The sequence below is a fragment of the Podarcis filfolensis genome (genome assembly GCF_964270895.1).
Source record: "Podarcis filfolensis genome assembly, chromosome: 1".
Lineage (NCBI taxonomy): Eukaryota > Metazoa > Chordata > Lepidosauria > Squamata > Lacertidae > Podarcis > Podarcis filfolensis.
In genome coordinates this window covers 90,977,928-91,005,632 of record NC_139604.1, presented here as the reverse complement: position 1 = coordinate 91,005,632, position 27,705 = coordinate 90,977,928, and the positions used below count along the sequence as shown (strand labels likewise).

General features: G+C 44.0%; 1 protein-coding gene across 2 annotated transcripts in view; it reads left to right on the top strand.

Moving 5' to 3' along the window:
* DPF3 (double PHD fingers 3) overlaps window positions 1–27,705 on the top strand; it is a 183,700-nt gene that overhangs the window by 111,944 nt on the left and 44,051 nt on the right. For both annotated transcript variants that reach the window (XR_014546480.1, XM_083607328.1), the window contains exons 4-7: window positions 7,315–7,442; window positions 9,349–9,444; window positions 14,034–14,112; window positions 20,587–20,724. Coding sequence is in view for 1 of the 2 variants with exons in the window: in XM_083607328.1 (XP_083463454.1) it covers window positions 7,315–7,442; window positions 9,349–9,444; window positions 14,034–14,112; window positions 20,587–20,724 (441 nt within the window). In the remaining variant the exon portion in view is untranslated. The remainder of the gene's footprint in view (window positions 1–7,314; window positions 7,443–9,348; window positions 9,445–14,033; window positions 14,113–20,586; window positions 20,725–27,705) is intronic.

The following is a 27,705-nucleotide window of genomic DNA, read 5'->3' as shown; positions in this document are numbered from 1 at the left end:
GGGGGAGGAAGGGAAAAGAGATTGTTAGCTGCTCTGAGACTCCAAACTCCTCCTCCTCCTCCTCCTCCTCCTCCTCCTCCTCCTCCTCCTCCTATTCTTCTTCTTCTTCTTCCCTGCTTCTGAATTTAGGGACGACTGAGATCTCTTCCTGGTAAGGACAGACTTGGAAATCAGGATTGTGCTGGCTGTCACAAACATGACCCCTGCTTCAAATGTGCTTTCCTCTCCCTGCTGGGCCGGGGGGGGGGGGCATCTGCCCTTTTCTGCCTCAGCAGGCAGAGGCTTTGAAAGCCAGGGTCGTGCAGGCTGTCACTGGTGCCTTCAAAGTTCTTTCCCCCTCCCTGCTTCAGTGGCAAGAGGGGTCTGCCCTTTTGTGCATCAGCAGGCAGAGACTTTGAAAGAGAGGGTTGCACTTGCTGTCGGCAGCACAGCTTCTGCTTTCAAAGTGCTCTTTCCCCCCTGTGTGTCTCTGTGTGCACCAGGCGATGTCCACACCACTGGCATGTGGCCCCTGATCACCCATCCACCCACTGCTGCAGGTGGCCTTTAGGAAAATGGCTCACCACTGATCTATTTGAAGAGGTCCCCCTATCAGAAGTGGTTGTTTAAGAATGAGAAGAAGGGAGAGCCAGGGGTCTTGATGCTGCCCATCAGCACCAGACTGAGCAGCCACACAGTCACTTGGACCCAGTTCCCTCCCCTCCCTCTGATGAGACATTTGTTCTCTTTTTCATTATTACAACTTGCTTATTTTCTGTTGATGCTTAATAGGTCATCCTACTTCTCTGTCCAGTTGTGCTCTCTAGGAGCTGGGTATGTTTAGCCTAAAAAAGAGGAAACTGTGAGGATCTACGATAGCCATTTTCAAATATCTTAAGGGTTGTCATATGGAAGAGGGAACAAGCTTGTTTTCTCCTACTCTGGAGGGTAGGACTCAAACTAATGGCTTCAAGTCCCAAGGAAGGAGATTCTGACTAACACCAGTAAGAAAACTCTGACAGTAAGAGCTCTTCAATAGTGGCCCCTCAGGAGGTTGTGCACTCACCTTCATGGCAGGTTTTTAAGCAGAGATTGGATGGCCATCTGTCATGGATGCTTTAGCTGAGATTTCTGCATTGCAAGGGGTTGGACTAGATGACCCTTGGGATCCCTTCCAAGGCTACAATTCTACGATTCTATAATCAGAGGTGGCATGGCTCTAAATTCCAGTTGTGAGATAGCTAGAGTGGGAGAGTGCTAATGCTCTCATGTCCTGCTTTTCAACTTCCCCATAGGTATCTGGTTAGTGACGGATGCTGGACTTTCTTCAACAACCAGGCAGGGCTCTTACGGTGTTTCAGTGTTCAGTAGTAACATCCTAATCAAACTTCTAAGGGGTTGTTATGGTATTCCGGCAGTTTAATATTCCAGAGAGCATTAAGGCAATTGGACACTCTTTGGGCTGGTTTGCTTCCCCTCCAGCAAGGCCAACTTGTCTCACAAGATGAAATAAAGCCAAGAATTGGTACACTCTGGGATTTTACTCTTCCACAGTGCACTGGTATGATAAATAGCAGTGGGGAAGCAGGGTGTCTTTGAATTTCAAATAGCTGTGCATTTGACCTAAAGGAGCACTACTCTCCAAATCATACTCCCCACATTAATTTTTCAAGTCTCTGGCTTTTAAAAAGCTCCGCTACTCTTTAAGGAACATCCTTCAGAAGTTTGTTTCAGTACAGTACAGCAAAAGGGGGGCGGAAATTATCTCACTCGTAGATGGTTTATGCTCTTGTCCTAGGGGTGCATGGTTGGCAACAGTGCATTTAAATTAAAAAGAAAACACTCGTTTTATTTAAACAAACAAACAGGAAGACTCAAGCATTATTAAAATCAACTGAAACTTGTTTTAATTGTCATATGTCTGGTTGGTAAAAGTGGTTACTCAAACAGTAAGTTCTTACAATATTTTGGGGAGATGCTTGGATTTAAGGTTTACAAGAGAGTTTTCTACAACTAAGGGAGGGTGTCTGTCAGTGACTGCACACCACATACAATGGGAAGGGAGAAAGAAGGGACCCAAAGGACTTGTGCTTCTAGGATGTTGACCAAAAGTCACCTCCATCATGAGATGCATGGGCTCCACCTACACAGAGGAAGATCAAGGAATGTGAAAAACACCAGTGTGTGCTCTCCCTTAGTGTGCCATAGAGCCATAGAATTGTAGAGTTGGAAGGGACCCTGAGGGTCATCTAATTCAATATAAACACTTCGATAAACCAATAAATAGATTCATGATTTCTAACAACATTTAGGAATCGTGATGGCTATGTACTACCTCCAGTATTGAAGGCAGAGTAGGCCTCTGTATACCAGTTGCTGGGGGGCGGGCAGTGGTCATGAATGAGAGAGTGCTACAGCATTCATGCCCTGCTTTTGGGCTTCCCATAGGCATCTGGTTGGCCACTGTGAGAACAGAATGCTGGGTGGCATAGGCATTTGGTCTGATCAAGCAAGGCTTGTTCTCAGTGCAATAGCTTTAAGGTATTGCAATGGAAGTTAGTGTGCTAATCACCAATTATATATTTCATGTTCAAATCTGACTTTCTCCCATGCACCTGTTCTCAAGATGACCAGGAGTGAGTAAGGTCTTTCAAGCATGGAGCTTTACCAGTATATACATGATATTATGCAGAATTCAGTTGTTCTCTGGTTATTCGGTTGGGTTACCTTGGAGCAGACCTTTCCCTTTTAATTGCAAAGTATTCATAGTCCTGCCTTTAAGGCAATTTAGTCATGTACACTTAGGTGCGGGGAAGGTAATGGTTAGGCAGCTTTCCTGCGAAGACAACATATGCACACTGTCAGCCATCTGCTCACATTCCCACATCAGAGAATCTTGTCTGCTAGTGCAATTTAAGATTTCTCTGCTTGGGGCTGCAATTTGAAGTAGCTGTTGTTCTAGGGCAGAATCGCAGGATCTTATTTTCACATAAGATCCTGGCAATCCTTTCTTCCATAGTCAAGGCACAATACAGCGTTCATACAAAAATGAGCCGAGATACATGGTTATGAGAACGTTTGACATGTGTATGTCAAATGTAGCTTTTATCTCAAGGGCTCTGGCACCTTAAAAGCCTGACATCCCCTTAAATTAATTGGATGGTTTCAAACTCTTGTTCACATGATGAAGTCACACCTCACTTCAGCATTAGGGGCTCTCTGGGCTAAGGCTGTGTCATATTATGAACAACATTTTAATCATCATCGTTTATACAAACAATGCAAGCTGCAAGGAAGTTTCAAAACTGAAAGAGAAGAGTGAGGGAAAGAAGGAGTGGACAGGACTGGGTTTGGGAGAATGATGTGGAGGTCTAGAGTGGTGAGGATGGTAAAAGTCAGAGTTGTTGAATATTGGGAGAGGTATGTGCAGAAAGGGCATCACAAGACATCTTCCAGAGTGAAATTCTAGAGTACTATGAGAAGCTTTCCCTTTGTTAGGCCAATAAAAATGACTTTGTGGATGTGGCTCACCATTTTTAAATACAAAACAAGCAATTTCCAGGTACCACATTGACCGGACTTTATCATTTTCCCAGCTAATAACCCAGCTATTTGACTAAGTATGTTTGTATATTTTCTCCCCCACCCAATCTTTAAAAATCTACCCCCCTCCCACTTGCACTTTAATGCTATAGAGATGTGGAAATGAGCAATATGATGGATGGATGGATGCAGCTTGTCTGGGTTTTTCACCACCATTTCCCCCGGGGCGCTCCATCTGCTGGCAGAGAGCACCATCCCAAAAGATGGTATCTTTTGCAAACTCGACAGCTAACAGACAGCTTCTCTCTCTGCATATTTCCCAGAAGAAGAGTGGGCTTAATCTGTTTTCCCCCCTCTCCTTCCTGTGGCATATTTCGTGATATTCTTTCTGACTTCCATTGTTCCCAGTGCTCCACCTTAAATAAAAATGCTAAGGGTGGGAAACAGGAATGGAGACTTTACACTCTTGTGACACTGATAGATTCTCATTTGAAACTGACATGAGATTTAATTGCTCACTGAGCCACTGAGTTGCCCTTTAAGGCACATCCTGCCACATCCTGTTAATGAGCTCAGTGGCTACATTCACCCAGCAGTCGCTAGGTGCCATGTGGATACATAAACACACACACACACACACACACACACACACACACACTTATTATTTGAAGATTATTGGGGTTACAGCCCTGGATCTGGGATTTACCATCTCAGATACTATCTACTAGAATCAATCATGATGTACAATTATGTGGTATTTGTTTATGAGAATCAGCTAGTCCAGAGAATCAATGTGACACAGTGTTTGTATAAGCTTTGTGTAAGCATTTCTGAGGAAGCGGAATTGCTGTGGTTTGCTTTTGCACAGCAGCTGTCCCTGGAGTGACAGAGCATCGCTAGAGCTCACCCAATAAGTATCTCGTTCCCAATTAGAACTTGGAAGTGGAGCTGCTTTTGTGCAGAGAGAGACAGTAGTTTGGGTGGCAGCTGATTTGGCATTGTGTTGTGATACATTGTATACTGTATAGCAAATTAAAATGCTGATAGTTTTATTTTAATAGGTAAAACCTAGAGTGTATGATTTACTGTAGCCTATTGTCACCTGGGACGTGGGTGGCGCTGTGGGTTAAACCACAGAGCCTAGGACTTGCCGATCAGAAGGTCGGCGGTTCGAATCCCCGCGACGGGGTGAGCTCCCGTTGCTCGGTCCCTGCTCCTGCCAACCTAGCAGTTCAAAAGCACGTCAAAGTGCAAGTAGATAAATAGGTACCGCTCCGGCGGGAAGGTAAACGGCGTTTCCGTGCACTGCTCTGGTTCACCAGAAGCGGCTTAGTCATGCTGGCCACATGACCTGGAAGCTGTCTGCGGACAAACGCCGGCTCCCTCAGCCTATAGAACGAGATGAGCGCCGCAGCCCCAGAGTCAGTCACGACTGGACCTAATGGTCAGGGGCCCCTTTACCTTTACCTATTGTCACCTGAGGCAGTTTGGCCATCCCCTTAATGCTGACTAAAAACTACCGTACTTCTCCAGGCTGAGTCTTACCAGGAAGTCACTCCTACTAGCCCCTCTATGGACTGTTTCTTTCCCCACCCTTCTGAGGGCACCCTTCTGAGGAAGATGACTCAGGAAAATCTGTGTCCCAACTGGCACTGCATCTTGCCAGTCTCTCTGGCACCCACTCCTATCCAGAGCAATCAGATTGCAGAGGTGCAGTTTAACACTGCTTTAGAGCGTTTAATCCAAGGAAGGAGACATATGCATTGATGGAACAAACCCAAAATGATAAAAGTGTGTTCTAACGACTCAACTCACGCTCTGGATTGATACTAATCTGCAGAGTTGAACATAGTAGATTGCAAAGAAAGCCATATATTCCCATTTTTTAAATGAAATATGTGTGTGTGTTGTGTGTTCCTTTTTGAGGATGGTGAAGTCTGACTCTCTTTTTTAAAACAGGCCACTTGTGTGGGTGGATTTTTTTCCTTTGGGTCTGTTGGCCAATCTGGCCTGGGAGGGAGATGTGAATAGCCACTTGCAAATTTGGATTTAGTCAAGGGACAAGTGGGCTTTGAAGCTGGCCTTCTGACTGAGTATGCTAATTGCTGAAAGCAGATGTGATTAGGAAATGAGACTGACACCTATCAAGGAGGGACAGTGCTTAATTATCACCACTTTATGAGCACTTAAGTTGGCTGTCACTTTGGGAGGAAGCACCCAGGAGTTGGAAGGGACAATAGGTGTGAAACAGCATGCTTCTTGGAATGTGATCATGTCTAGCCTGCTCTCAGGGAAGCTGGAGGTTAGTTTAATGCAGGGGTAGGCAACCTAAGGCCCAATTGTCTTCTCAATCCAGCCTGCAGCCGGTCCAGGAATCAGCGTGTTTTTACATAAGCAGAATGTGTCCTTCTATTTAAAATGCAACTCTGGGTTATTTGTGGGGGCTGCCTGGTGTTTTGACATGAGTAGAATGTGTGCTTTTATTTAAACTGCACCTCTGGGTTATTTGTGGGGCATAGGAATTTGTTCATTTATTTTTTTTCAAAATATAGTCTGGCCCACCACAAGGTCTGAGGGACGGTGGACCGGCCCACAGCTGAAAAAGGTTGCTGACCCATGGTTTAATGGATACCAAATTTATCCAAAAGCATTTTCTTAATCATAAACATGCAGGGGTGCCAACTTGAATAAAATATTGGGTGGGGGGACTTTTTAATGCGTGATATTTTAGTGTATTTTTGGTTTCTATGGAAGCCGCCCAGAGTGGCTGGGGAAACCCAGCCAGATGGGCGGGGTACAAATAATAAATTATTATTATTATTATATAACCAATTGCATGACGTGATGCACGAACACCATTTGAATGGCAATGACCATCAACTTTGGGGGGCCCTGGCCCCTTCAAATGTTTTATTGGTGAGGGGGCGAAGGGAGCTTGGCCCCTAGGAGTTTGCTCCTCTGTAACCATGCCAACATTCTAGTGGAAAACATACTTGGATTATAAAAAAAATAAGCCTGCCATTTTGTGGTCACCAAAACAGCAGCCAGCTTTCCTCTTTCAGTGGCTGCCTTAGGATTGGTTCATCCATGAACATACTTTGCTTGTATTAGTCTTTTTTGCTTTTGTTAAAAAATTGGAGATCAGAAATTATTGTTGACCTACTGTAACTCACCCAGAGATCTACCAGTAGCTTCAAATCTACCTGTTGCTCTCCCCTTGTTTAGACTTTGCATGGGTAACAATTGCTTTTCACATGATATGGTAGTTGAATTCTGACTGACTCCATGGACTGCATGTTGAGAGGGATGTTATATTGTTTTAATATAACAAAGCTTCCTGCAAACAAGTCAGCTAGGAAGAGGTCTAAAAAAACCCTCAACACCCCCACTTTTGAATTGTGATTCAAGTCTAGTTTAATGGATTCAAATCCATTGGAAAAATTGACTCGTGTGTTTTATTTCAGGGTGTTCAGACAACGATCACATAAATCCATGTTTGACTGTTGCCCATTCTCAGTCAGCTTGAAAACCCACATGGCTATTCATCTATACATGATGTGCATCTTCTGGTTGCTTATTTACTGTTAGGAACACATATAGGGAAACACAAAGTAAGTTGATGACATGAGAGAAGTCTTAACAGCAGTAGAGAAGATGAGCTGGGCAGGACTTCTCAAGAGAGCTTCCTTGAGTGGTTTTCAATTTCACACATTCTGTGATTTATTTGTGCTTGTGCATCCCTGGCGCTGCAGGAAATAACCATAGCCTCTGTTGTTGTATTTGGTTTGTCAGAAGTTGACCTGCCTCTGAAGAAGGATGGCTTCACATCAGAGGGGACCACACTGGAAGCACTGCTGCGTGGAGAAGGGCTTGAAAAGAAGGTAGATACTAAAGAGGAGGACACTCTACAAGAAATCCAGGTGATTAAGTGCTCTTCTATTGGCTTGGTCACATTTCCAGTCTATGTAATACTGAAATTGCTGCTTATAAGATTTTGTGGCTCAGTCTCAACCTCCAGCCTATTAATCTCTTGTGACCTTTATCCCACGATCTACAGGAGAGCACACACAAATGCAAATACCAGCTGCTGTATATAACCATAATCTCCAGTGAGGAGGAGAAAGAGTGTGTGTGTGTGTGTGTGATTGTGTTGCTCTGTTGCTGTGTAGGTGTGCCATAACCAACTATTGCAAAGGACCATAACATAATAACAGTTGGGCAAATGCTGCCCACACAACCCAGTGGGTAGCCCAATTCATTCCCCCTTCCTTCAAGATTAAGGAAAATGAATACACAATACAGGAATGTGGGAAGGAGTGGATTTACTTCACATAAGACAAATGCACTGCAGAAAGTGCAAATTAACACTGCACCAAATACTGCAGGGGCACCTTGTGGGAAGATACATTTGCATCTCAACACTGTTGTAAATAAAAAATATGCCCTTTTCCCTTATGGGGTATCCAAGAGCCCATATAGAGTCCTTACATAGGTTCCCTATTGGTAGGAGAAAATAACAGAGGCCACCCAGAGAATATTGAGAAGCAAAGCAGCTAGTAAGCTTGATCTTTATTAATCTGTTGCAACAGGGTGCTCCCCTCACACGCAGGAGAGGAAGAGGACCTCCAAAAATGCTGTGCAAGGGCTTATAAAGACTTTTGAAATTTCCATCCTCTAGATCAAGACTACCCCCAGAAACATTATGCATACATCACGGAAGGGGTGTAACCTAAGACCACCCCTCAGATACATCCCATCTACATCACAGAAATTTAAATGTTGTTTTTCTCTTGTCCTTGTTTATTTCCTGTCTGGCAGGTTACTTGATTGGATTTCCTTGGGAGCCTGGCCATTCTTTTGTAATGATAAGGCCCACACCCTTATTCAAACACAGATTAAGACAGGATTTGTGAAGAAAGAGACAATGGGGAGACTTTTCCAGTTTGACCTTGCAGAGAAAACATTTGGTCAGTTTAGGAATCAAAATGGTTCCAGGTTGGCCTTCCTGTGTTGATCTATGTATGTGCGGTTATGAACATTGCCATATATCTAAGACCATAAAATTCCTATCACAACACTACATGAAGGGCGAGCATTGTGACTGCAACACTAGTGTGAGTGTGTGTGTGTGTATTTGATATCTGTAGTAAATTCAGGATTTGATACAATTATTGAATAAAAGCATGATGGGAATTGAAACTCCTCTATAATTTTGAGGTGGATTACTACAGCAAACACCCAAAAGATGCATTCCTGTGTAATGGGTGTATTGCAAAGTAGGGGTGGAAGATATATGTTTATCCATGGAAGCTTCCACTGTGCCCTTTGAGCCTCTTCACAGCCCTGACTGGCTGCTGTTTCGTTGCCAGGTGTCCCCCCCACTCCCCCAGATTGGTCACCTTTCTAGGCTACATAATGATGCCACTGTTCCCTGGAAGAAAAAAGCCAAGAAAACCAGTTTGAAAAAAACCCAAAATGGCAACAAAGCACCAGCTAGTCAGGGCTGTGAAGATGCTTTGAACAGATGTGAACAAAGTGAGCAACAGAAGGGTTCCAATAAGGTTTTTGGAAGACCCCCAAACCCCACCTTGTAGTCTTAAAAATGATCAGTTGTTGACGCTTCGTACAGCCAAACTACATGTCCTCATTGAGAGCAGGTTTGGAACTTTCAATCCATAACTTGAAATGGCCAGATCCAAAGTTGCTTTGTATTCAAACAAAGCCAGAGTCTGCATCCACAATGTCTGATTTCCTTTGCCTTTCTGTTATGAAGCCTCTGTTGTTCTGGGAATTGTTTTTAATTACTGTTTATTGTTCTAACTACAGAGGGTTTTGGAAAATGATGAAAATGCAGATGAAGTGAATGAGGAGGAAGAGATGGAGGAAGATATTCCGAAACGAAAGAACAGACCCAGAGGACGGGTAGGTTGCCTCAGCCACATTGGGGGGGGGGAGGGAGGAGGGAGAACACTATTCTGTTGTTTCTATTTATATTGATTGCATAGATAGACAAAGAGCTTAATGATACCGGTGTTATGTGATACGTTTTGTATGGTATGTATAGCATATGTATTGGTATGTATACATTATAAAGTGATGTGATGAACAAGGATTCCTTTGAATCTTTTGTCTTTTCACTCTCTGATTGTGATTTTTAATAAAACTGTAAGAGAAACAAACCTGGGAGGGAGAGGGAATGAATGCACACATGGAGATATTTGTGTGCATAGATGGCACAACTTTTATTATTTGGTGCTTGTTTTAGCTGCCTTTTCAGATGGGCTGCAGTTATATCTTTTCCCTTGGCGGTCTCAGTGCAGGGAAGAGCTGGCTATTGATCAGTGCTCTCTGCATGGGTCTTGCAGCTGGAGGCTCTCAGTAATCAGATCCCCTGGCAAGAAACCCACACAGCATGAAGGCAGGCAGCTCACCTCCCACTCTTCATGCTGTCTGGCTGTTCTGGCCCTCTCTGCTCTCTGCAGTGAACTGCTGGAGGCTCTCAGGACATGAGCAAGCACCAGCCCCTGCAAACCTCCGGTAGCAGACTCACAGCAGGGAGATCTTTACATTAGCCAAATGTTCACAAACTCCTCTATTCTCCTCCATCAATAAGTGGCTTTTACGGGTTGCGGGGTGGGCGGGGGGAGACACCCAGGCCACCTTACAATCTGTTAAATTGTAATGTGCCACAAGCAGAAAGCAGGAGGGAAAGACATTGTGCTTGTGGTAACGGTAGGAAAAGTCCACAAGCTATATTTTCATCTTCCCGTAAAATCTCATTCTTGCACGCGGCTCCTTCTACTCTTGAAATTTCCTCTTTGACCCTTGCCTGCCTGCCTTGCCTCCCTTCACTTTATGCTATGACTACATCTGGCTGCCCTTGGAGCTGACCTATTGCACAGAATGAGGCACACACTACATTTGATGGCAGCAGGCGTGCATCTTTGCAGGCAAGTCTGCCAAATTTGCAGTTAAAATACAGTTGGACGGAGTGCAATTAAAAGGGTCAAAGGGCCTCTCCAAACTGGTGTTTTGTTGCAGAAGTATTCTGCAATTTGTGTTCTTGACACAATCATAGTACAGTAGTGGCGGATTTGTTCTGCGATGCTTCCCCATTATTGCTACCTGGAGCGGCTGTAATGGTGCAAAAATAAGTTAGAACATTTGTGCTATAGAACGTTATGGGGCACGCACTGACTGGAAATGAAGCAGTGGAACTGCCCTCAAACCCTTGCGGGTGCAAGGAATATTGAAAGCTGGACTGTGTGTGACAGCCCTGATAGCATCATGAGCCCAAATCACCAAGAAAGTGCAATAAAAGGTACCGTATTTTTCGCCCTATAGGGCGCACTTTTTCCCCTCCAAAAATGAAGGGGAAATGTGTGTGCGTCCTATGGGGCGAATGCAGGCTTTCGCTGAAGCCTGCAGAGCGAGAGGGGTCGGTGCGCACCGACCCCTTTCGCTCTCCAGGCTTCGCGGACCTCTCCGCAAGCAGCGGGAGTGCTCCCGCTGCTTGCGGAGAGTTGCCAGCATGCCAAAGCCTGCGCGCGCTGAGATCAGCGCGCCCAGGCTTCGCGGACCTCTCCGCAAGCAGCGGGAGCCAGCGCTGGGCTCCCACGGCTTGCAGAGAGCTGCCTGTTTGGGGGCTGGGGTCGGGGGAAGCTCGAGCCTCCCCCGCCCCAGCCCCGCGCCTGGGGGGGAAATAATTTTTTTCCCTTTATTTCCCCCCCAAAACTAGGTGCGCCTTATGGGACGGTGCGTCCTATAGGGCGAAAAATACGGTATGTCTGGAGGGAGCCCAAAGTGGTGTTTTGTGCAGGGAGTACACAACCCTCCCATCACTGGCCTGCACTGGAAATGAGTTCAGCAGGAAGGAAAGTTCCTGGGGGTGGAGGAGAGGCTGGGGGGAGGGAAGCTGCAGGTGGGATCAGACTTATCAATCCTTGTCTACATGCCTGTCTTCACCACCACCACTATACCACTACCACTACTACTGCTACTTTATTTATTTAGATGATGATGATGATGTGTATACCACCCATCCGAAGATCCCAGGGTGGTTCACAACAGAAAAATACAAAATGAGAATACAAAATGTATAATAGAGCAAACCATTAACCCCTCTCCCACAATCACGTTTAAACACATTCACTTTACATATGAATTGGGAAAACCAGCTTTTAAAGATGTGGGTCTGCTGCCATAATGTGTACTGTCATGGACCCAGTTCACGTCCAGCTCAGACTGCCTCTCCATTTAACCCGGCACTGCCTCCTCCTCTGGTTGGCTTGGCTCTCTCTTGGAGATGTCTTTCCCATTGTGAGGGTGGGGGCACAGCACTGCTCCACTGTGCCAGCCCCTCCTGGGATGCAATAGGAAATTGTCCCACACTGCTTATTTTGCACCTGGCTCTGATTGGGGTTCTGAGAAAACACAGAGTAAATTCTGTAGCCCTGAAGACTGCCCACCCCCCACTTTATAGTATGCTGAGTCTGAAGTACAATGCAGAGCCAGTTAAGACACTGAAGCTCTGGTACAATGTTTCCCCAGCAGCCTCTCCCGCTAGGACACATAAAAAACCGAAGGTGGCCATTGTAACAAAGCACCTCATCCTTTTTTCCTAGATCTAGAAGGTATGTTTCTTCTCCACTCATCTGCTTTAAGGACACCGTTGCACTAGATTTCCAGAAGCAATCTAGAGGCCCCTAAATGTATATTTAGGCCCATGTGTTTGGTTGTTTCAGAGCAGCAACGAGGGAATGATAGGCACTGCAACAGAAATAATGCGGAGGAGCTGAGGTGCTGGCCATTCCCAATTTGTGCACGTCCTCCCCTTTCCTGCAGCATGATTTCATTTTTAATCTTGGGCCCCTTCATCTGTCCTTCTGGCAAGCGTCTCTGTTTGGCTCCATCTGAACGCTCCAAGGCTGCTCTGGCGAAGCTTTCCGGCTATGTACATCAATCCCTTGCTGTAGAACGGCAGGAGGCTGAAGGCAGCCATGGATGACTGAATGCCACATGCTGAAGCACTGACAGCAAGCACGTGGCACTCGAGTTTGTGCCTCTGGGGCGGCTGTCTATTTGCCAGCCCCCCTGAGGCCAGCCATGAAATTATGGGAGTGTTGGGAAAGAGAGTTGAAGGCCAAGGATATATGGATTTGCAGACAGTGAGAGGGAGATTTAAAGAACATTGTCGGGCAGAAATAATGGGCAGGACAATAAGGCCTGAAATCACAGAGTGCACATTACACACAACCTGAGAACATGAGCATGCATTTTAGGGGGGAGGAATGTATATTTTGCGCATTGTGTAATGCAGGTTAGGTGTAGCTACCATTCATTATTCAGTGTCCCCAGTGCACCAAGAGCAACCGTTTCTTTTTAAAACAAAAGGAACAAGAAAAGAAATTAGAAATCAACATGCATGAATGTGCTTGGGGCAAATTTTACTGAAAGCTCCAGGTTCAGACATTTTAATTTATGCATGTGCTTCGCTCTCTCCTATTTTAAACAAGGAGACTTTGAAGTGAAAACTTTGTGTGTAATGTAACTGTTGTTATAATTACTGCACTATTAACAATGCTATAACACTTTTGGATGTGTACAAAATGCTTAATAGTGTTCATTTCTTAGAGCATCTCTTTTCAGAGTGTATATCCTTTAAAAATCACATTCCCATTTTCACTTTGTTTCCTCCTGGTAATGAGGATTATATTGTATCCCTTGTGAAGTTTTAAAAAGAGATGGCTTGCATCAACCCCTGCCAGAGCATTGCTCCCCAGCATTGTAGAACAGAGGCGTCAGTCACTTCTCAGCTGTTTGCAGCTGCTGGCTCAATGTACTGGAGTTCAGGGACATGGGCAAGAGGGAGAAAATTAGTCTCAGAGGGCCCTGCTAGTATTGGTGTATTGTGAACAATGGGTTAAATTACACAGCGCTTGGTCTCATGTCTTGAGGAGAAACCCCCCCCCCCAATAATATGGCTGTCCTGAGATAAGGATGCCAGGTGCACTGGGTTACCATAGCAACACTAGCAAGGCCAAGTGTATGACTAGCTGAGTCCTCCCATTGGTTCAGAAAATATGCCTACATGTAGAGATGGTTTTAATAGTCTCTAGGGCATGGGTAGGCAAACTAAGGCCCGAGGGCCGGATCTGGCCCAATCACCTTCTAAATCCGGCACGTGGACAGCCCGGGAATCAGCGTGTTTTTACATGAGTAGAATGTGTTCTTTTATTTAAAATGCATCTCTGGGTTATTTGTGGGGCCTGCCTCATGTTTTTACATGAGCAGAATGTGTCCTTTTACAGTGGACACTCGGGTTGTGAACATGATCTGTGTGGGAGGCACGTTTGAAACCTGCAGCGTTGGCAACCCACAGTGCTGCATCTGTGCACACGTGGGTTGCGATTCAGCACTTCTGTGCATATGCAAAGCACAGAAGATACCTAGAGATACCACTGTAATGTCTGGGTGGTGGCTGTTGCATTAACATCTTGGTTTATTTCTAGGCTCGGGGTTCTGGAGGTGGCAGGCGAAGGAATGATGTTTCTTCTATGGACGACCATGATAAACCTTACGTTTGTGACAGTAAGTAGTGTCCAGACCCTCCACTCTGCTTTCAGTCTGGTGCAGTAATCAAGACATAATTCATTCCTTTCCATAAAATGAAACACATTTCACTGCTTTAGAATTTGCTGAGCTGCCACTCCCATCACTACTTGCTGTTACTGTTTTTTGAGCGAGCGAGTGAGTGAAAATGAAACCCGTGGCAAGAGACCACACCACACCTCACATCCTTCTTTCTCTTAGGCTCAGTTTACCTCTCTGCTTCATTTGCGGCTTTTTATGCCTTGGTATCTATGTCCACCGCATGAGTCACTCTCTTTTCTTTTTGTGGTTCAGATAGGGCCACACTAAATGCTACATGGGAGATGCATGAACAGCCTCCCAGCATTCTTCTTCAAATGAAAAAATAGTTGAGGGAGGCTGCCAGTTTGAGCAGAGGTATGGTGAGGAGGGGAGAAGCAGCTGCTTCACCCACTCCCTCCCAGTTACGTTTTTCTTCTTCTCAAAACTAGTCCCTTGTCTGCATTTCTATAGAGGTAGCCATTTTTCTCTCCCATTGTGAATTGGGGATGATTTTGGGCAGGAGGGGAAAGGGATGAAATAGCTCTTTATCCTCATGCTGCCCCTGTGCTGAAACTACCAGCCTCCTGTGGTTGCTTTCCATTAAAAAAATACACACAAACTCTGCCTGAAAACTGTTATATGCATTGCTCATTTAACACCTAGCTCAACTCTGTGGTTAGAAATAAAAAGTATCACCTGAATACTTAGGTTCTTTACAGGTATGCAATTCCCTTTTCCCAAAACCGTTTTGTTTTTCAGTCCGAAGGCAAAATCTCATGCTGCTCTTTCTCCCTCTCTCACTTGGACAGAACTGTCGTGTACACAGTAGAAACTGAGATACGAAAGCTAGGAGCTAAATGGCACTTTAAACCCAGATTATGGGTGCAACAACAGAATGTCTAGGCACATATTTTTATAACAAGAATACAAAGCTGAAAATGAATGCAGTGCAGCTAAAATATTATGTTCATTTTTTCACATGGTCTAGTCCTTCCCCTAAAGCAATGACCAACCTAGACAGCATCTTAAAAAGTAGAGACATCACCTTGCCAACAAAGGTCCGTATAGTAAAAGCTATGGTTTTCCCAGTAGTGATGTATGGAAGTGAGAGCTGGACCATAAAGAAGGCTGATCGTCGAAGAATTGATGCTTTTGAATTATGGTGCTGGAGGAGACTCTTGAGAGTCCCATGGACTGCAAGAAGATCAAACCTATCCATTCTTAAGGAAATCAGCCCTGAGTGCTCACTGGAAGGACAGATCGTGAAGCTGCGGCTCCAATACTTTGGCTACCTCATGAGAAGAGAAGACTCCCTGGAAAAGACCCTGATGTTGGGAAAGAAGGAGGGCACAAGAAGAAGGGCACGACAGAGGACGAGATAGTGTCTTCGAAGCTACAAACATGAGTCTGACCAAACTGCGGGAGGCAGTGGAAGACAGAAGTGCCTGGCGTGCTCTGGTCCATGGGGTCACGAAGAGTCGGACACGACTAAACGACTAAACAACAACAAAGTCCTTCCCCTGCTTACCCCTCTAATATTCTCAAGAGGGTCTCTTTTCCAGTCTTCAGGGAGTAGCTGGAAGTGGGGAGGCAGAAAAAGGTCCTCCTTTGCTTCTACTCTGCAGTTTTAATCTGAAATCTTAGGTGCAGTACTGTGCCCAGAGCTCATAAACTGCTCGCGCTAATGAAATCCCCTGTCGCAAAATGTGCCTAGAACAATGGGAGTTTCGAACACTGCGTGCACAATACGTGACGGAGCCCTGCTTGGGTGCTCAGTTGTATCAATCCCTCCCTCTTTTCTATGACAGACGCGGCAGAGAATGTAATTGAAATAAGCCACTCAGAATGAACTTGCTTTTTGTAAGAGTTCCTGTTTCCATTACTGCCATTCTAAGGCTCCGTTCATTGGCTTTTTATTGGCGCTACTGTATTGTAATTGAGGACTTTCTTCCACCAATTTAGAAGGCACCTTAAGCACCACACATTTAACCCAATGAAGTCCCAACCTGGTATCTTGTGTCGTAAGAGCTGTTTTTGAATAAACCAATATAGAATTCAGTCTACGGAAGTGCCTTTTATATGAATGCTTCCCTAACCTACCATGTGGTGTGACTGTTGCTCAAGGGGCTGGCCAACTAGAAAAGGAAAGGACAGAAAGGTGAACAAAGAGCAAAGCGCTATTTAATTCAGGTTCCTAGATGTGCCCGATAACAAGATTGCTATAAGCTGGAATGGTGGTGGGAGACTGGGAGCCGACTTTTTATTTTTTTATTTTTGTTATAACTGGTGAAGAGCCTATCCGTAAGAAGGGTGGTATGCTGTACATTCACTTTTTCCTCTTTCAACCTCTTCACCTCTTGCTCAGTTCAGTCTTTTCTGCCAGTCCTGTTTCCCTTGATAACATTGGCTGAACTGTCCTGATATTACGAGGGGCTTGTAGGTTAGCCTCCTCTGTGTTTCATTTGCTCAGTTGCTCTGATCCTTTGATTTTGGATACTAGGATTCAGTGCTTTTTTCTGGGAGTACTCAAAGGTACACAGTAGCAACACCATTTTTTTCTCCCAAATGTTAAAAGCGTAGCACTTACTGTAACAACTTTATGTTGAGTCCTGGCACCTTTTCTTTTTCTTTCTTTTTTTTAAAGCACTGCTAGGATCCATGATAAAGTTTTAAAAATTAAACTTCAAAAAAATGTTGTTTGGAACTAAGGATAGGTTGGGTGAATGCTAACATAAAACTAGACTAAACTCACCTCTGCAATTTACTTGCTTGGTTCGGTCTCCTCTTCCTGCCCTGTTTCCATTGATAACATTGGTGGAATTGTCCTGATATTACAGGGGGATTGTGAATGTAAGTCTCCTCTGGCTTTCATTGGCTTAGTTGCTCTAATGTTATAGAAAACTTGGGCTGATCAATGGCAATCTCCTTTACTGAAGCTGAGAAGGAAGGAAGGGTGAATGAATCCATATAATTAACAATAAATGAGGGCCTGCGTGGAAACAGATGTGAGATGGCACCATAGCTGGTTTGAATTTCTACCCTAAACTCAGCTTTCCTTTGTGGAAAATCTTCAGTTAGTGAAACATGCAGATACATTCCAAAGTTTATGCCAAGATGAGAAAACTGAACGAATGTGGCCCAGATCAGCATACTTTGTTGGAAGTGATTGTTCTGTGTGATACTGTGGAATCATTGTTTAATGCTTGTTACCTCCATTTTCCTCCAACCACACCACAATAAAATTCCAAATATATTTTTATTCCACAGTTCTTACCATATTCTCAGCCAGCACCTGAAGTTTGTTCTTTTCCTTTTCACTCAGCAATTCCTTAGCAATAAGGAATGTTCTTAGCTTGTTGTTTCCTGGCATTTAATGCTCCTGCTACTTCCGTTTGTGGAAAAAATTGCTCTAGGAACTCACATTGATTAGCAAAGTCCATCTATCCAAATCACTGATCAATTGACAGTCCGTGGGCAGCATCCAACCCTCCCCTCAATTTCTGGTGCCCGTTCCCTGAGAGCTTGCTTAAAGGGCACCTGTTCCATCAGGTGGGAAACCAGGGCTGCAAAGGAACAATTGCTCTCAATATTTCCTTTGCAGCCCCAATGTGCATTTGGCACTGTATGCAAGGCCCCCTGCTTTTGGCAGTGATAGGATCCATTCGGAAGCTAGGGCTGCAGAGATAAAATTGGGAGGACACTCTGAGGCTCTGGATTCCTCCATAGCAGCTTTGCTTACGCTGTGGCTGATGTCATATGACATCAGGTAAGTAACAGGTGTGTGTGGCCAGCTGAAAACAGCCTTGTGGTCTGGACTGCAAGGCCTGGCGGGTTTAATTAGCCTTAAGTCAGAGGTTATGCACCCCTGCTTTAGACATTTGTTCTCACTCACTTTAGTTTGAACGAGGTGGCTGTTAAATGAAGCTGAAGCCTGAAAAACTACTGAGCTCTGCAGACTAGGTATTGTCCCTGACAACTGTCCTAATAGCTTACTCTCAGCACACATGTGAGGTTTCTGATAATAGTCTTATATAAATAAGAAAGGTAATATTAATTATACATTCAATACCTGACAGTTGCTTGACTGTAATAGTCTTATATAAATAAGAAAGCTAGTATTAATTATACGTTCTACACCTGTCAAATGGGACAGTGTGTATGATATGTATCAACATTCATGTTTTAAATATGTCTAAGTATTGCTTTGATCATTGCCCCTTACCATCCAGACCACTCATTTTTTATTTCTTTAAAAGAATAGCTGGGCTAAGATAGCTGCACCTCATCAGAATCTTTTTAAAAAAGATGTTCTATTCTTTTCCTAATTCTGCCATAATCCAGTATTTCTTAGACCTCTAATTAAATGTCTTAATTTAGAAACATTCTGATATATTCTCAAGCTTATTGACAATATTCTCAGGACGTCTAGGGTAATAATCTTTCAAAATAATTCCTGCACAGTTTTGTGCATCCCTCCCAATGTTGCTGCTTGGTAGTTAAAACAGCTGGTTGTGTAAACAAAGAATGATGCTTTTCATTGACCTTATTCATCATGTCTTCATTTCCACATGGTGTTGACTTGCTAACATTTATTCCTGTAAGATATAGTACAACCTGACTCATTTAGTTTAAGAGGCAGGAACTGTAATGAGTTTTAAAGGCCTGCTAAAAACCCACTTGCTTAGACAGGCTTATTATTACAATTAAGCAGTATATAATTTTTATGAAATAAATAAAGTGTGCACTGGTCAGTTTTATTGTTGTGAGGTTTTTTAATTGTATATATATATGTATTATAGTTGTGATTTTATAGTATATCTTATGCGAACTGCTTAGAGAGTGGTATATTAAGTGCTATATAAGTAGCACTACTAAATAATGAAAGCAACAACTACAACTTATTGTTAGTGCCAAAGCTGCAATTTGCATGCCACCAGAGCTGCATTCAATTTGAGTTAATAGATAGTTTGCAGCATTGTAATTTCAGCTTGTTTGCCATAACCAGGATGGTTTTCCTCCAGGGCCTCAGCTCTCTCACTCAAGCCAGTTTCCATTGAGGAATAAATAGGATGACATGACATCCAATGTTAGTTATAAAACAGGTCCATTAAAATCAATGGTCTCAAATTCATTGATTATGAAGGGTCTACACACATTACGTATGTGAGAAAGAGAAAGAAGAGAGAAAGAGAGAGAGGAAAAAAACATTATCCACAGAGATGGCCTAAAAAGATTATAAGTACATGAACAAATATAATATAATTTCTAATATAAGCACAGATCATTTGTGTTCATAATAAGCTATTTTAACCTTTCTACATGCTTTAGTCTCTTCAATGGAAAACTGATAATAACTTGTTATTAATGCTCACAAGCTAATACCCAGAAAGCAGTTTCTAATGGAAAAATATTTAAAATTGATAAAGACTATCAGCTTCAGCAGGGCATTTTTCCCTGGGAATTTTCTCGTTAACATGAATTCTGAGGCATCTGATCCCTAAATGCGGGCAGCTCACTGTCCCTAGTCTGAAGGAGAGCTACCACAGCATGGCACTCAGCTGTGACCTTAACCGTGCAGCATCTAAATTTAAACTGAGACTGTATTCACACATAGATCATTCCATTTCCTCAATGTTCCCTTAACTGTTACTTTCCGAATTATAGTTGAGCTTTCACACGACGTAAACGCCACTTCTGGAAAACCAGTAGAGGATGGTGCATGTTTAAACGCTCATTTGCATGTTAGTTGGTTGCAGAAAAAAATCTGTTTGCAGTAAAGGGATGGAATTTGGAGCAGTATACAGTTCTTTCCTGCTGTTTGCACAGGGGAATCATGGGGGAACAGATGCCTGCATGAGCAGAAGGGGTGTGAGCATAGAAATATTGTCCAATGACGTTTGTTGCTGTGTCACACTGCACCCACTGGTTTGAATGAAATTTAGCATGGTATGCTGGTATATTGGTCAAAAAGCCATAGTTCCATAGCACGACAGGTACTGTGGTGTGAAAGGAATGTTAGAAAATGGGATGGAAGTGCTATTATTATAATCCGGAAAACTAATGCAATATTCCCCACATCTGAATACATCCTGAGATGCCTTTGGGGCAGATTCTTACTCTACATTTCATTTATTCAGCTATGCACTGTCCAGTGGAAAACACGTTTTCCTCAGACTTTCAGTCCATGTCTGGTTGCCTCTTCTGAGTGTTTTAAAAGAAATATTTTACTTCAAACCTGACTGGAGGGACAGGTATTTTGTATGTGGGTATTTAGCTCTCCGTGAAGAGCTATCCCTCTGGTGTTATGAAATAGAAATAAGCGTCTATTTGTCTGGGAAAGGCAGCAGCAGTGAAGAAATACTTAAGGCCACTTTAGTTGTTACTGATGTATCATCCTCTGTCTTCTGCTCTTTGTGTTTTCTCTGTTCACAGTCTGTGGAAAGCGCTACAAGAACAGGCCAGGATTGAGCTACCATTATGCTCACACCCACCTTGCTAGTGAGGAGGGGGATGATGCTCAAGAGCAGGAGACACGCTCCCCACCTGTCCACAGAAATGAAAATCACAAACGTGAGTAGAATATACATTCCCCTCCTCTTTCTGCCCACCCCCTCCTTTGTGGAATGCTCCAAATCCACCATCTATTCTTCCTGGGCTACCTTCATCCTTGCATTTCAGCAGTGGCCACAATTACTTTGCTCCTCTGTGAATTATTGGGACCTGGGCTTTTAGAGGAGCTAATCAACTGCAGCTTTCCCAGGTGCTGAGCTCAGCTAGTCAAAAAATTCAGCTCCAAACCTCACATTAACTCTGTAGCAGGGCACTTTCCATCACTGCTCCCATGGGGCGAACATGTCGAAGGAAGACAAGCGAAAGGGGGGAACCCAATCTGCCCATTGTCAAGCCGTTTCACTGTGGTTTAGCTCTGAGAACAAGAAAACACACTTTTTTATTATCTTCTATCTTTGTCTCTTTTCTTCTTGTTATTGTACAAAATTCACTGCACGTTTCCAGTGTCTTTCTTATGTGACACATGATATGATCTCCATAAATATCAAGGGAGCAAGTCGGACGCAAGGGCCTAGGCCTAGATCTGATAATATTTTCTGCTCCAGAAAGCCTCTGGATGTTTCAAAAGGTAATGATGTCCCCCTCTCAACTCTTATTTGAAAGTCCTAAGACTGGTTATTGAGGGGATGCTGATTCTACTGCTGAACGAAAAGCCCGGAGACACTTAATCTCTACCGTGCTTTTAGACATATTGAGAGTCTTTTTTTTATTTTAAGTGTTGTATAGCTCTTATATGAAGAAAGGCTATAGTAGAATTTATTATAACTGGGGTGAAGTTGTACCGACAGTAACATAAAATATTTGCTAGGATCAAACTATTATTAATGCTACAAATAAATTTGGAAGTAACAAAGTGTATTCCTCTTCATAGCAGGATAAACTACCATAGCTTCTTACCAAGTTAAGGTTAGTAAGCCTCTCTTGAAGCATTAGTCACTAGTTTCTTCCTAGAGGCAGTGTGCTAAACTAGATTAGGTGACTGTTGAATTATATTTAATTGTAGGAATATAAGACGAAGCTGATGGACTGAACCAGGCAGTCAGTCTTGGCTTTCTTTTTTTTCTTTTAAAGCAGCAATTGATTGATTGATTGATTGATTGATTGGAATATCAAAATATAGTTACCCTGAGCACCTTAAAGCAAACTACAAATATTCTCAAGGTGCCCTTTCAAATGTGCAATTCAGTTTGTCAAATAACTAAATGAGATTGTTCAGTTGTTCTTTTTAATAATTATCATTCATTTGCAACCATATCAATTCCCTGAATTCATTGCATGTATCCTTCAAGAGGCTTGCATAGTAGTAGCCCATCCATTTAAACAGAGACCCCTGTGCCTTATCCAGTACGGGGGGGGGGGAATACTATCCCCATATTTAGCATACAACTCATTCTCCTATCTCTTATCATAAAATAATAATAATAATAATAAATTTTATTTATATCCCGCCCTCCCCAGCCGAAGCCGGGCTCAGGGCGGCTAACAACAATAAAATAGTACAACATTCTAAAATATGTCATTTTCAAAGTTATCAACACTGCTAGGATTTCACACCTCACTGTGTTTCTGCTAGTCTTCATACTTGATCTATTTGAATTCTTGTGGCTATCAACAAATGGCAAACCATTTTACTGTGGTAGGACCTAAACCAATGGATTCAAGTTACAAGGGAGGAAATTCCAACTAAACATCAAGAATAACTTTCCAACAGCAAGAGCTGTTAAGAGAGTGTAGTCTCCCTCGGGAGGTTATGGACTCTCCTTCATTGGAAGTTTTTAAGCAGAGGTTGGCATGTATGATCTAGCTGAGATTCATTGTTTCATTTAATGCAGTGAGATTTTGATTTTAATTACCACAAGCTCTAGCGGTAGTAGTTATTTGTGTGCATGTTTATCCTTCTTTTATGTCCATCTTCCACCTTTCTGGTCTGTGATTAAAAACATTTCACAAATTGTTCCAGGGATGGGGAAGGAAGATGCTAATGTCAACACAGCTGACATTGGGTTTTCCCCAACGTACAGAACCACCACCCTTAAGCCTGCTCCAGGAAATTAAGTCAAGTTGTTTATCCCCTCTGTTAAATTCTCAAGCGATGGGGATTGCTGAGCATCAAGGGTGCTACCAGACTCATTAGAAACTGATCGTGTTCCTCCTTTTGTCAGTGGCGTAGCGTGGGTTGTCAGCACCCAGGGCAAGGCAAGTAATTTGTGCCCCCTAACCCGTGGATTTGCGCCCCCTAACCCATGGATTTGCGCCCCCTAACCCTAACCCCCAGATGTTGCGCCCGGTGCGGCCGGCCCCCCCTGCACCCCCCACGCTACGCCACTGCCTTTTGTGTCTTCCGTCATACTGTGAGCCACAGCACAGTAAACAACACAAACACACTCAAGTCTATACAACTATGTAGCAGGGGCATTTCAGGCTAGCCCTGCACCATAATTCCATGTGGCATTATGCATGCTGTTGGCAGGATGGCTCTGAGGGAAGCTGCTTGTCTTTCACCCTTCCTCACCCTTAGGCTAGGCAGTGGCTTAAAGCCATATTAATTCCTTTAACATTTGTTAATCGCTCTGAGATTTAGGTGCTTAAGAGGGAAGTTTCCCCACCCCCCTTTTCAAATGCTACTCACAGTAGGAAGAGTAGTACCAGAAGTAACACAGAAATCCTCGTAGGCATTTTCTGCTGAGAGGGGAGCCCTGACTGCTCAGTGATACCCCCCTTGCGTTGCAGGATGCGGCAGGATCAGGGTGGAGTGGGCTTTGCAAACCTCCCCACACTACCCCCTGTCACTGCTGCTGATGAAAACGAGAGAAATAAGCTTGTGGTATTTTTGGTCAGGTGTAAAGGTGGAGGTTTCACAGGGGGTGGCAGGTAGGTGGAGCTGGTGAGTGAAGCAAGCAACAGTGAGCAATTATTATTATCGTCGTCATCATCATCCCACTCTAGGTGGCTTCCTGCACATATAAAAACATAATAAAACAGAGTCCAAGCTACTTATATATACAAACACACACAGTCTTTTAACCATCCTACTTCCAAATGTTTTAGGGCTTTAACAGTGAGATCTAGGACTTTCAGTTGGACTCAAAACTGGTCCGGCAGTTGATAAAGTAGAATAACATACTCCAAAAGACCAGCTGCTGCATGCTGTCCCATCTGAAGTGTCCATGTCCTCTTTACAAGAAATGAGACAAGCCAAATGACAGCTTGTTGCCTTTGAAGGGTAGCCTGTCACAGTGCACAGACTTGCAATGGGGGCAGTTAAACACCATAGCGAGCCATATCCCATAGACCAGCAGGGTGGCATAGCTCACCTGCTTTATGAAAGCCAAGCGCCTGTCTTTTGCCTACCCTGCTTTCATCCTTTCAGTGATTTGCACTTTTCCAGCAGGAACATGGCCATTCAGGCCATTCGGGCTGCTGCTATCCCTCTTCATGGTCTCTGTTCACACAGCCTTTGCCTTGAGCCCAGCTGCCCACAGCACTTAGGTGCACCATGCCACCCCCTGTCACAAGTCCCTTCCTATTTTCCATCACCTCTAGCTCCTTATCTCTTCCTTCCTTCCCCTTACATGCTGTATCTGCTGGCTCTAAGCACACTCAACTCACGCTCAACTTTTAACCCTTTCTTAGCTTCTTGAATTGCCTGTGGCTGTGTTAACCACAGCCCCCTTTCCTCTACCTTGAGCTTTCCTTCCAGGTCTTGCTCTTCCTCTGGACCCCACTTCTGGCTGGCTCTATCCACTCATGACCCACATATCCCCATAAGAAGATGCCTGAGGAGGGCCCCTTCACCGGGTGTAGTGGCAGGGTTGGCTCTGAGGTTGATTTTGATGGCTTCTGCAGCTCCTTCAAAAGCCTTCTGTTCTTGGCCCAGTTCTGATAAACTTAGCTTTCATGTGAGATGGGAGGACTGAGTCTGCCCTCCCTGTTCACAATGAAAGCATTTCTCACTTGCTGTTTATGCATGAGCATCTCACCGGCAAAGGACCTATATGCAAAAAAATCCAACTTGTATCGGCTTAAACCAAATTATTTGCAACTACAGATGTTAAATATTTTGTGCAGAGCTCCTACACCTATTGGATACCCATACCTGGATATCTGGCAGGCCTAGAGGTGTTCATGGTGGGTTGCGTCAGCAGCCACAATCTGCTCTCCCACCTTATGCAGCAGGAAATTTATTAGAACTGGTAAAAAGTATTACAGTGGTACCTCGGGTTACATACGCTTCAGGTTACATACGCTTCAGGTTAGAGACTCCGCTAACCCAGAAATATTACTTCGGGTTCAGAACTTTGCTTCAGAATGAGAACAGAAATCGTGCAGTGGCAGCACAGCAGCAACAGGAGGCCCCATTAGCTAAAGTGGTGCTTCAGGTTAAGAACAGTTTCAGGTTAAGAACAGACCTCCAGAATGAATTAAGTTCTTAACCCGAGGTACCACTGTATCTGGAAACAGGATTTTACACAGTGCGCTCTTTCAGTCACTCGGACAATCTCCCGCCCCGCTGCAGCCAAAACCTGGCTTCTCTTTGAATGTCTATTTACAGCCTGAAAACCTCTCTTCTTTCACTTATCAGGATTTAATTTATGTTGCCATCCATCTTTCATGGGAATGCTAATTGTTCATATTGCTAATACGTAGTAGTTAAGTGGTGCCTTTGTACGCAGGGAGGAGGCAGGGAAAGCCAGAATGCCAGAGCCGTCTACTCCCTAAGTTGGGTGCGTGTTGTGAATCAGATCTGACAGGTCCACAAGGTCACAAGGTCTGGACTTCAAGAATCCTCTCTGTATGGCTCTTGGGAAGGGAAGTGGGGGGGGGGGTGTTAATCCATATGACTAATCTGCAGCCTTCTGAAATGGCCGGAAAGGCCAAACGCACGGTAAATGGCAGGCCGTGATTATTTCCTTAGCTACATGGGAAAGAAATGCAAGAAGCCCAGTTTAATGAATGCAAAACAAACCCAGAATAGGTTGTGACATGTGGGGTGGTGGAAGATAGATCCTTGCCACAGTACAGGGTTCTTGCTTATTTCCTTCCTCCTAGTTCATCCATGTCTTCTGTTCAAGTATCTCTTCACAGCAGTATCTGTGGTAATAATAAGCTGGTGCGGAATCTGCCAAAATCAGATATAGATTTGCTGCCTGACGTCAGCTGCTGGAAGAAAAACATTCCTTCCTCTTTCTATCCCCCACTCTGGCCACTGTGGATGTCTAAAAAGTATATTTCCCAAGGACTCTGGAGAAAATGTTTGTCAGGACATCCTAATTTGAACTGACTGGCTTCCAAAAGGTCTACTTCATAAAATAACAGAGTCCAAAATGGGATGTTAAGTTTGCCCCATCTATACCATCCTTCAGGTTCTTTGGATGCTAAAACCAGGGATTAGGCCTGGTTTTGGCACAGAAACTGTCTTCATCACCCTGTATGATTACCTCTGTTGGGAGAGAGACAGGGGAAATGTGTCCCTGTTAATTCTCCTCAACCTCGCAGCTGTTTTCGATACAATTGACCATGGTATCCTTCTGGAGGGATGAGTGGCAACACTTTGCGGTGGTTCTGGTCCTACTTGAATGGTTGTTTCCAGAGGGTGATTCTTGGGGAGTGCTCTTTGGTCCCATGGAGCTTTCAATGTAGGGTTCCTCAGGGTTCAGTTTATCTCCTATGCTGCTTAACATCTACATGAAACTGCTGAGTGGGGTTATCCAGAGTTTTGGAGTACTTTGTCAGCAATATGCTGATGTCACCCAGCTCTCCTTCTCCTTTACTTCTTCAGGTGTGGCAGTGTAGGTGCTGGACTGCTGTCTTGCCTTGGTAATGGACTGGATGAGAGTCAACAAAGTGAAGCTCAATCCAGATAAGACTGAGATAAGCACTAGTGGGTGCTTCTCTGGACCAGATGGGTGGGAGGTTGCCTGCTCTTGATTGTGCTACATTCCCTCTGAAGGAGCAGGCATGTAGCTTGAGGGTACTTTTGGATTCTTTGCTGTTGCTTGAGGCTCAAGTGGCCTCAGTGGTACAGAATGCCTTTCATCAGATTCAGCTGCTGGCCCAGCTGTGCCTCTGTCTGGACAGGAATAGCCCAACTTCTGTGTCTAACCTCACGAGAGGTTAGATTACTGCAACATGTTATATGTAGGGCTGCCTCTGAAGACTGTTCAGAAACTTCAGCTGGTGCATAATTCATTGGCCAGGTTGCTCACTGGGGCAATATGGTCTGAGCATATTACACTGATCCTGGCCCGACTGAACTGACTGCCAATTATTTTCTGGGCCCAATTAAAAGTCCTGTTTTTTACTTATAAAGCCTTAAACAGCTCAGGACCACAGTACCTCAAGGACCGCCTCTCCCCATATGAACCCACCCAGACCCTGCAATCATCTGAAGCCCTTCTTCTTATGCCTCCTCCACAAGAGGTCCAGAGGGCAGCAACACAAGACCAGTCTTTAAATCAGCCTTTCCACTTCAAGAAATGGAGACAGCATGCTATTTTTGGCGTGTATAATATTTTTCATAAAAGTTTTTGCAAGGGTCTACAAAATAGTGAGAGTGTGACTATTCATACTGCATAGTCATAGATAGCTCCAACAATGCTAACTGCACCTGGTTTATGCCCTACTTTCTACTACTGTACTCTGGTTTTAAATATATTTATCCATTGTCATATTAGCAGCATTCTGTGCTTAATGCTACTGCCATCCCAACTGTTCATGGTAATATGCAGCATCTGAATCCACACGCCGTGCTGAAGAGTATGGCTAGCATATAGGACTCTCCTGCTAATAGAAGCTAGACACGTTTCCGCATTGTGGAACTCAAGACCATAAAGTCCAAATAAGAATTCCAGTAGGCCTGGGAATGCCTCATTTTACCCCACATACTTGGCATGGAATTTTTAATCACTCCACGTACAGGGAAAAGGGCAGCTATAGCTGTTATTCTTTTTTTGTTTCTCAGTCCTATCATCCATTGTGCTC